This window comes from Alexandromys fortis, unplaced genomic scaffold (assembly GCF_014885135.2).
Source record: "Alexandromys fortis isolate MF-2015 unplaced genomic scaffold, M_Fortis_MF-2015_v1.1 scaffold_293, whole genome shotgun sequence".
NCBI lineage: Eukaryota > Metazoa > Chordata > Mammalia > Rodentia > Cricetidae > Alexandromys > Alexandromys fortis.
The window spans coordinates 1,236,095-1,247,210 of NW_026068177.1; the positions used below are offsets into that span (position 1 = coordinate 1,236,095).

Consider the following 11,116-nt stretch of genomic DNA (forward strand, 5'->3'; position numbering starts at 1 on the left):
GCAAGTGCACCTAAGACTGGGAGAGCTGAAAAGGAAACTGGACACTCCCATAGAGGACCCGCTCCTATGACAATGATGTCAATCCAGGCACAAAGTGTTGTGGTTAGAATGTGAAGGACCTCCCATGACTCCATGTGTTTGAATGCTTGATCTCTAACCAATAGTATTTTAGGATGTTCTCAGACTTGGTAGGAAGTTACTTGAGGGAACCTTTCCCTCACACCCTCTTCTCTCCCCTCTCACCTGCCACATGCTCACACAGCAAACCTAGAAGCCCAGTTGTCCTGCCTTTCTGTCTTGAAACTGACCCCAAACAAATCCTTCACACTTGCTTCTGAGCTGACATTTAGCCACAGTGACAGACAAAGTAATTAATGCATAAAATCATAAGCAGGAGTGAGGTTGCCATGGGATAAAACTCACCATTTTATTCCTTGTCTGAAATTCTTTAGTAGTTTGGGCCTCACTTTTGTTATGGGAACTTATTACGGATCACGTGGCAGTAGCAGAGAAAGAATAGAGAGAGGGACAGAGAGACAGACACAGAAACAGATACAGACAGAGAGACTGGAACTATTCTACCTCATACAACATTTTACCTCTCTCTAGAGATTGGATTCACAGAGGCAAAGACAGAGAGGCTGACTTGAACTGGAACCAGGGCCAGAAGTTGTTGATTTTGCCTGCCTGCCTTCACTCGAGTTGATCTAACCTTTGCTGTTGCTGGGATGAAATCCAAATTCTTCTGGATTTCAACAGAGATTGAAAACAATCAGCTCTCCAGGCACCTTCCAGGACCACAGTACCATATGGGACAGCTGAGGCTTACATCCTTTGCATGGACAACTACCAAATTCTCAGCCTTTCCATTACTGGACAGTCATTGTTGCACTAACCTGCCACGGATTGTAGGCCAGTCTAACATATCCCATAGATAGATGATAGATAGATAGATAGATAGATAGATAGATAGATAGATAGATAGATAGATAGATAGATGATGGATAGATAGATGATGGTTGATGGACAGAAGATAGATAGATAGATAGATAGATAGATAGATAGATAGATAGATAGATAGATGATGGTTGATGGACAGAAAATAGATAGATAGATAGATAGATAGATAGATAGATAGATAGATAGATAGATAGATAGATAGATAGATAGATGATGGGTGATGGACAGAAAATACATAGATAGATAGATAGATAGATAGATAGATAGATAGATAGATAGATAGATAGACAGATAGAGGCAGATATACAGACAGAGTGAATAATTCTATCACTACTGTTATTTTACAGAATCGAAGCTAATGAAGTTATTGGTAAGGGAACCTGAGATCAGTGTTCAGAATCGCATAGCTCAGGGTGTATCAACTGAGGAGGCCTCTGCCCATAGAGAGGATGCTAAGAAAGGATAAAAGCAAATGAAGGTGTTTGATTGTGGCCTGCAAAGCACAGGAACCTAGATAATACTGTGTGAAGTAAGAAGACGCCAGACACCAAAGATCACACACTACACGACTCTGTTTATGTGAACCATACATATTAGGCAAGTCCATAGACATAGAATTAGACCAAATACAGAGTCCATTGGTGTAGATCATAGGGCACCGGAAACTGATACATGGTGACTATGGCTGTTAGGAGCAAGAGGGGACTGATTCAGCATGAGATGTGGCCTCAGGAAGTCTGTTCACACATCAAGCAAGACATTGACTGATTTCTCCAGTGCCATACTCAGGGCAGAAGAACACACCTCGGAGCTTTGCAGAAGCTGCAGTAAGGTGGAACGGTTTAAGCAGTGACCTACAGCCTGGTTTGCAGCAGGTCTCACAGAGGAAGAAAGATGTGGCCATTCTCAACAGGGAGTGGGGACACCCAGACACCTCATCCCAGTCAGCGGGCCAAGAAGCGGATCTGGTATGTTGGGGCCACATTGTTCAAACCACTCTCCTTGGGCCTAAGGTCAATGTCCTTAGGAGCCACAGGACTGGACACAGAGAAGTTCTGGAGGATGGTGGTGAAGAAAAGGAACAATTCGTTGCGGGCAATGCCTTCGCCAAGACAAATGCGCTTTCCTGTGGGCACAGAGAATGAGCCATGTGAGCCCCAGGGCAGTGTACAACCTTCAGACTGTCCCTTGCCTAACCCCAGACAACACTGCCCATTGCAATGGATAAGAACGAGTTTGACACTCCCCTGTAACTCAAGTGAGAATGTTAAGAGATTCCCAAAACCTTAAAGAATTGGTGCAGGGCCAGTGAGACCACCACCTGCTGTCAATCCTGAGAACTTGAGTTCAGTGCCCTGGACCCACATACTAGAAGGGCAGAACAAACTTCCACTAGCTGTCCTCTGATGTAAATGTAGGACTCAGTCATGATAAGCTTAATAGGAACAGATCACCCAAAGGGAGTTCTTAACTTGCAATCGTTATCAGCTGCCAGAATAGGACCCAGTCATTATAAGCTTAATAGAGGCCTGAGTCTCAGTAGTTTATCCTGAGGCAATTCCTGCTTGCAGGAAAGACCACAAACTGAGATTACCCAGTCACAGACCATCCAAAGGAAATTCCTTAGGTGCCAACCATTGTAGATAGGATCTCCTGCCAGCACACATTCACCAGGACACTACTAGAAAATGTCAGCCAATCAGGGGTCCTGAACCTTAGAAATCCCTCACCCCCACCTTCACTACTATTAAAAACCCAACTCTGAGTGAGGTCAGGGCTCTCCTATTATTCTAACACATTGGACACATGGTGAGACTTGCAAACTTGTATAAAATAAAGGCTCTTTGCTTTTACATACGGGACTCCGTCTCCTTGTTGTTTTTTGGGGGGCTTGGCAGATCTGGGCATATCAATAAACACACACACATACACACACACTATAGCACATATGTATATGCATACAACCATTTACACAAAGAATAAATAAATTGTAACATGTATGCAGTTTGTTGGTGAATGTCTCGTGGTAATGTCTGACAAATTTCTAGCTTTTGTGAGATTGCCAGAGTCCTTTGTCCAGAAACATAAGAACCTACTTAGAGTAGGAATAAACTGTTTATGTCTACACACCTATAATACAACATCTTTAGTGTTCCCTCCTCTCTCATGTGAGGGGATTGGTCCCCATCTCATTGGCTGCCCCGAGGGTGAAGGTGCTGTTTACAAAGATTCTTAGATCAACAACTGGATGATATTAAGGGCCCTAGATGAGTAAGGCATGGAGGCACATGCCTGCAAGTGCAGCACTTGGGAGACTACAGCAGGAAGATGATGGACTGGATACCAAGCACCCTCTCTCTCTCCCCTTTCTCTGTCCCCTCTGTCACTCATGCCCACCTCCATTCTCTCTTTCTCTCTGCCCTAAGCTTCTACCGCTTGAAATCAAAGAATGTCGACTAATCCCCAAACACAATTAATTGTTCATACAATTGAGAATGGGCAGGAGCACATGATGAGGGCTCCATGGTACCCACCAGATTTTCAGGGGTGTAAGGAGCCCTTGTCAGTTTGTCACCTTGGGCATGGAGCAGCACAGAGCAAGGGAGCCTGAAAGCCCAGGCAGAGGCTCCACCACCTGCCCTGTACCTCAGTGATTATTTTTTTTTTCTGAGACAGGGTTTCTCTTTGAATCATCTCGTGCTATCCTGAACTAGCTCTTGTAGACCAGGCTGGCGTAAAATTCACAGAGATCAGCTTGCCTCTGCTTCCTGATTGCTGGGATTAAAGGCCTGTGACACCACCACATGGCCCTCAGTGATTATTAACGTGCAACTGGCTACCTGGGGCCTCCAGGTGGAAGAAGGATTTCCCAGCAACCCCAGTCATCTCCAGTTGTTGGGAAACTATGCAGTATACAGCAAGCCATCAGCTAACATAAAATTAAATAAAGAGAAACTCAAAGCAATTCCACTAAAATCAGGAACACAACAAGGCTGTCCACTCTCTCCATAGCTCTTCAACATAGTGCTTGAAGTTCTAGCAATAGCAATAAGACAACATAAGGAGATCAAGGGGATTTAGATTGGAAAGGAGGACATCAAACTTTTGTTATTTGCAGATGATATGATAGTGTATATAAGTGACTCCAAAAACTCTACCAGAGAACTTCTACAGCTGATAAATACCTTCAGCGATGTGGCAGGATACAAGATCAACTCAAATAAAATCAGTAGCTCTCCTATACACAAAGGATAAAGAAGCTGAGAGAAAAATCAGAAAAACATCACCTTTTACAATAGCCATGAATAGCATAAAGTATCTTGGGGTAACTCTGACCAAGGAAGTGAAAGATCTATTTGACAAGAACTTTGAGACACTGAAGAAAGAAATTGAAGAGGATACCAGAAAATGGAAAGATCTCCCATGCTCTTAGACTGGTAGGATCAACAAAGTAAAAGTGGCAATTCTACCAAAGGGAATCTATAGATTCAATGCAATCCCCATCAAAATCCCAACAAAATTCTTCACAGACCTCGAGAGAACAATTATCAACATTATATGGAAAAACAAAAAATTCCAGGATAGCCAAAACAATCCTATACAATGAAGAAACTTCCGAAGGCATTACCATCCCTGACAGCAAACTCTATTACAGAGCTACAGAATGAAAATAGCTTGGTATTGGCATCAAAACAGAAATGCTGACCAATGGAATCAAATCAAGGATCCCGGATATTAATCCACAAACCTATGAACACCTGATTTTTGACAAAGAAGCTAAAATTATAAAAAGGAAGAAAGAAAGCATCTTTAACAAATGGTGCTGGCATAACTGGATGTCAACCTGTAGAAGAATGAAAATAAATCCATATCTATCACCATGCACAAAACTTAAATCCCAATGGATTAAAGACCTCAATATAAATCTGACCACTCTGAACCTGATAGAAGAGAAAGTCGGAAGTAGCCTGCAATGCCTGGGCACTGGAGACCACTTCCTACATATAACCCCAGTAGCACAGACAATAAGAGCAACAATGAGTTAATGGGACCTCCTGAGACTGAGAAGCTTCTGTAAAGCAAAGGACACAAACATTAAGCCAAAAAGGCAACCTACTGAATGGGAGAAGATCTTCACCAACCCCACATCAGACAAAGGACTGATCTCCAAAATATATAAAGAACTCAAGAAACTAGACATTAAAATCCTAAATAACCCAATTAAAAACGGGGTACTGAACTGAACAGAGAATTCTCAACTGAAGAATTTCAAAAGGCCAAAAGATGCTTAAGGACATGTTCAACTTCCTTAGCTGTCAGGGAAATGCAAATCAAAACAACTTTGAGATATCATCTTACACCTGTCAGAATGGCTAAAAACAAAGACACCAATGATAGCTTATGCTGAAGAAGATGTGGAGTAAGGGGAATACTCATCCATTGCTGGTGGGAATGCAAACTTGTCCAACCACTTTGGAAATCAGTGTGACGGTTTCTCAGAAAACTGGGAGTCAACCTACCTCAGGATCTAGCAATACCACTCTTGGGAATATACCCAAAAGATACCCAATCATACTACAATAGCATTTGTTCAACTATGTTCATAGCAGCATTATTTGTAATAGCCAGAAACTGGAATCAACCTAGATATCCCTCAACTGAAGAATGGATAAAGAAAATGTGGCACATCTACACATTAGAGTACTACTTGTCGGTTAAAAACAAACAAACAAACAAACAAAAAAAAACAGTGACATCTTGAATTTTGCATGCAAATGGATGGAAGTAGAAAACACTATCCTGAGTGAGATAACCCAGACCCAAAAATATAAATATGGTATGTACTCACTCATTAATGGATTCTAGCCATAAACAAAGGACATTAAGCCTATAGTTCATGATCCTAGAGAAGCTAATTAATAAGGTGAACCCAAAGAAAAACATATATAGATCCATATGGAAATTGGAAGCAGACAAGATTGCTTGGCAAAAGTTGGGCTCATGAGGGGGTTTACAGAAGGGGAAAGGGGGAGGGAGAGGCAGAAGGGGAGGATTGGGGAGAGCTTGAGAGAGTGGGTAGTTGAGATGGAGGAAGGACAGACATGGGAGTAGGGAAAGAGATACTTAATTGAGGGAGCCATTTTGGGTTTGACAAGAGGCTTGGCTCTGGAGGGGATCCCAGGAGTCCACAGGGATGACCCCAGCTATGACCCTGGACAGTGAAGGAGAGGGTGCTTAAACTGGTTTTGTCCTGTAGTCAGACTGATGACTATCTTGAATATCACCATAGAACCTTTGTCCAGCGACGGATGGAGACAGAAACAGAGACCCACATCGGAGCACTAGACTGAGCTTCCAAGGTCCAATTGAAGAGCAGAAAGAAGAAGAATATGAGCAAGGAAGTCAGGACTATGAGGAGTTCGCCCACTGAGACAGTGTACCTGAGCTAATGGGAGCTCACCAACTCCAGCTGGACTGGGAATGAATGAGCATGGGATCAAACTGATCCCTCTGAATGTGGTTGACAGTTGGGGAAGACTGAGGGTCCAATGACAATGACAATGACACTGGGATTTGTCTTTACTGCTTGTTGGAATCCTATTCTCTTTGGATGCATACCTTGTTCAGTCTGGATGTTGTGGGGAGGGCTTTATACTTCTCACAGGGCAGGTGCCTTGCCCTATCTTAGAACAAGAGTTGGGGCAGGGTGTGGGGGTAGTAGGAGGGAAGTGGAAGGAGGGCAGGAAGTCAGAATTTTGATTGGTATTATTTTTAAAGTAATAAAAAAATAAAAAATGTCTCCCTAACCCTAAGACCCTACCCATCTCATGGCAGTTCAGAGATGATGTCACTTGTTATTGCTATTGCTATTGTTTCTTCAGAAAATGAGTTTGCACTCTCTCTGCTAACCCACAGGCCACTCCTGCCAGGAAACCAGGTAGGCTGACTGCAGATCTTCACCTCTCCCTCTGTTCCTCAAGATCTAATTCATAGATTCTACCCCAACTCTGGAATGGAAATCTTGTTGCAACCTTCCAAACCCCCTCCCCTGTCTCCTGAGGATTCCCCAGATCTTCCCCAGAAGGCACCCCTAACAGGCCCAAAGGCCTCTTGAAGGGGCGTAATTGATAGACAGTTAGAATTAACCAGACTAGCTTTAATATAAAATATTCAGCTTTAATAAAGGGAACAAGGGGAACTTACAAAACCAGGGTTCCAGCGATTCAGGTGCACAGGAAAACAAAGAGGAGGAGACAAACGTACATGGATGTTTTATATGTTTTCTTTGGCCAAAGGGGAACACACCCAAAATAGAATGTGATTGGCTGAGGTTCCCCATCATCCTCTCCTGGTAAGGAAGCACACAGACTGACAGAGGATCCATGCCTGTCCTTCTGCTCCTCCAGATCCACCTCCCACCCCTGTCAAGGCCATCCCCAGCTCTGTAGCTGAATGCCTGGTATGCTCTCCCTTGCCTCCCTGACCCCATTCCCAATGAATCCCAAATTTCTATTCCTCCTATCTTCCTTTCCCCAACTCATCCCATTATCCCAGGCTCCAACACCAGCAGGCATTCCCTGGGACACACCAGCTGGGCAGGACAGGGAAACAGGTCCACAAAAAATTTCCTATGAAGCAACACACAGCCATCATGCTCACCTAAAACCCCAAAACCAAGAAACCAAATACCCACCCAACAAAGACAAACCCAGAAATTGGCACCTAGACCTATAATCACCCCAAAACCAGATTCCTGAATGCCAGCATAAAAACACAATCAGTAACAGCCAGGACAATGTGTCTCTATGAGAGCCCAGCAACAGTACCATAGCTGACCCTGATCATTCCAACATAAACGAAGTCCAAGAAAAAGATCTTTAAAAAAATCTCATAAAGATGATAAAGGTCCTTAAAGAGGAAATGAATAAATTCGTTAAAGAAATCCAGGAAAATACAAATGGTGGAAGGAAATGAAGAAATCATTTACAGGAAAACACAAACACACATAGAAGGGAAAAAAACTATTCAAGACCTGAAAATAGAAATAGAATCAATAAAGAAAACCCAAACTGGAAATGAAATATTCTGGAAATGATAAATTTAGGAATTCAAGCAAAAACTACACAGGCTAGCTTCACCAACAAAATGCAAGAGACAGAAGAAAGATTCTCAGGCATTGATAATACGATAGAAGAAATGGATACATTGATCAAAGAACATGTTGAATTTATAAAACACTTGAAACAAAACCTCCAGGAAATCTGGAATACTATGAAAAGACCAAACCTAAGAATAATAGGAATAGAAGAAGAAGAACTTCAGTTCAAAGGACCAGAATATATTTTCAACAAAATCACAGAAGAAAATTCTGAACCGAAAGGAGCTGTCTATATGCTACAAGAATCTTATAGAACACCAAATAGATTAGATCAGAAAAAGGAAGACCCATTATCACATAAATGTACAGAATAGGAAAGATAATTAAACGTTTCGGTGGGAAAAGACCAAGTAACATATAAAAGCAGACCTATTAGAATTACACCTGGCTTCTCAATGGAGACTCTAAAAGCCAGAAGGGCCCAGACAGATGCACTGGAGACTTAAAGAGACCACAGATGTCAGCCCAGACTACAATACCCAGCAAACTTTACAATCACCAAAGATAGAGAAAATAAGATATTTGGTGATAAAGTCAAATTTAAACATTTATTTAACAATCTAGCCCTACATAAAGTGCTGGAAACAACCCCACCTACCTGAAAATAGTATCTACATACAAGGAAAATCAGGGAATAAATAATCCAGACCAGCAAAATCAAAAGTAAGGAAACACACCAACCCACCAACAATAACAATAGTAACAACAAAATAGGCATAAAGCAATCATTGGTGATTAATATCTCTTAATATTAATGATCTCAATTACCCAATTTTTAAAAAAGAACACTAACAGAATGGACACAAAAACTGGATCCATCCTTCTGTTGAATCCAAGAAAAGCACCTTAATATTAAGGATAGACATTATCTCAGGGCAAGGGAATTTAAAAAGTTATTCGAAGGAAATGGACTTCAGAAGTGAGCCGATGTAGCCATTTTGATATCTAACAAAATAGATTTCTAACCAATCAGAAGACACAGGGGACCACACTACATAGTCATCAGAGGAAAAATCCACCAAGTGCACATTTCAGTTCTTAATAGCTATGCCCCAAACACAAGGAAACCAAAGTTGGTAACAGAAACACTACTCCAGCTTAAGTCACGTATTGACCCTCACACATGGATAGTGAGAGACTTCAACACTCCATTCTCATCTTAGGTCGTCCAAACAAAACCCAAACAGAGAAATGCTGTAGCCAACTGGTGTTATAAACCGAATGGATCTAGCAGGTATTTACAGAGAATTTCACCAAAATTCAAAAGAATATACCTTCCTCTCAGCACTTCATAGAACTTTCTCCAAAATACACCACATATTCAGTTTCAAAATTAAGTCTGAACAGATACCACAAAGTTGAAATACCACCATGCATCCTATGGGACTACCATGGATTAAAACTGGATATCAACAACAACAGAAAGCTTACGAACTCAAGAACACTGGACAACTATCTATCAAATGAAAATGGGTCAGGACAGAGATAAAGAAAGGAATTAAAGACTTTCTATAATTTAGTGGAAATGAATACACAGCATACCCAGACACAATGGAAGTAGTTATAAGAGGCAAGTTCATAGCACTAAGAGTCTACATTAAAAAAGAAAAAAGCAACTGGAGTGATCTCATTCTAGCAACTTAATAGAATATCCAAAAGCTCTAGAAGAGGAGTTCTGAACCTTACGTATCAGATATTTACATTATGATTCATAAACAGTAGGAAAATCAAACTTATCAAGCAGCAAAAAATAATTTTCTGATCATAGGTAATAACAACATGAGGAACTGTATTAAAGGGTTGCAGCGTTAGGAGGGGTGAGGACCACTTCTCTAGAACAAAAAAAAGTCACATCCAAAAGGAGCAGATGGCAAGAAATAATCAAACTCAGGGCTGAAATCAATAAAATAGAAACAAAGAAAGCAATACAAAGAATCAAAGAAACAAAGAGTTGGTTCTTTGAGAAGAGCAGTAAGACCAACAAAAAATTATCCAAATTAAAAGGTGGAGACTGCCAAAATTAACAAAATCAAGAGTAAAAAGGGAAACATAACAAGACACTGAGGAAATAGGGAGAATTTTAAGGACATACTTTAAAAACTTGTATTTCACCACATTGGAAAATCTAAACGACATGGATAATTTCTCAAAAGCTACCACTAACCAAAGTTAAATCAAGATCAGATGAGGAATTTAAACAGACCTACAATTCCTAGTAAAATAGACTGCTTCTCCCACCTTCCCACAAAGAAAGCACAGAGACAGATGGTTTTAGCAAAGAATTCTACTAGACTTTCAAAGAAGAGTTCATATCAATACTTATAAGTTATTCTACAAACTAGAAACAGAAGGAATATTGTCCATTTCATCTTATGAGGCTACAGTTACCCTGATACCCAAACCACATAAAGAATCTGCAAAGAAAGAGAATTACAGACCAATGTCCCTTAGAGATGCAAAAATACTCAATAAAATACTTGCAAACCAAATCCAAGAATGCATCATAAGGGTCATGCACTATGATCAAGTAGGTTTCATCCTGGAGACCCAGGGATGATTCAATATATACAATATTAATAAATGAAATCCACCATAGAAACAAACTGAAAGAAAGAAAAACTATATGGTCATCTCATTAGATGCAGTCTTTGACAATAACCAATGCCTCTTCATGATAAAGTCATGGAGAAATTAGAGATACAAGACACATACCTAAACATAATAAAGGCAGTTCATGGGAAGCTTCCAGCCAGCATCAAATTAAATAGAGAGGAAATCAAAGCAACTTCACTAAAATTCAGAACAAGACAAGGCTGTCTACTAGATCCACACCTATTCAATATATTACCTGAAGTCTTAGCTAGAGCAATAAGACAACTGAAGGTCAAGGGTATACAAATTGATAAGGATGAAAGGAAAGTATCCTTATTTGTAGATGATATGATTTTATATTTGTATGTGTGTGTGTGTGTGTGAGAGAGAGAGAGAGAGAGAGAG

The 11,116-nt window shown here is 40.8% G+C and overlaps 1 protein-coding gene across 1 annotated transcript in view; it reads right to left on the reverse strand.

Moving 5' to 3' along the window:
- Positions 1 to 1,514: 1,514 nt before the first annotated feature.
- LOC126492557 (cytochrome P450 2B1-like) overlaps positions 1,515 to 11,116 on the reverse strand; it is a gene marked incomplete at its 5' end in the record, with an annotated part of 29,527 nt that continues 19,925 nt past the window's right edge. The window contains 1 exon segment of the mRNA XM_050129051.1: positions 1,515 to 2,086. Coding sequence (XP_049985008.1) covers positions 1,905 to 2,086 — 182 coding nt within the window.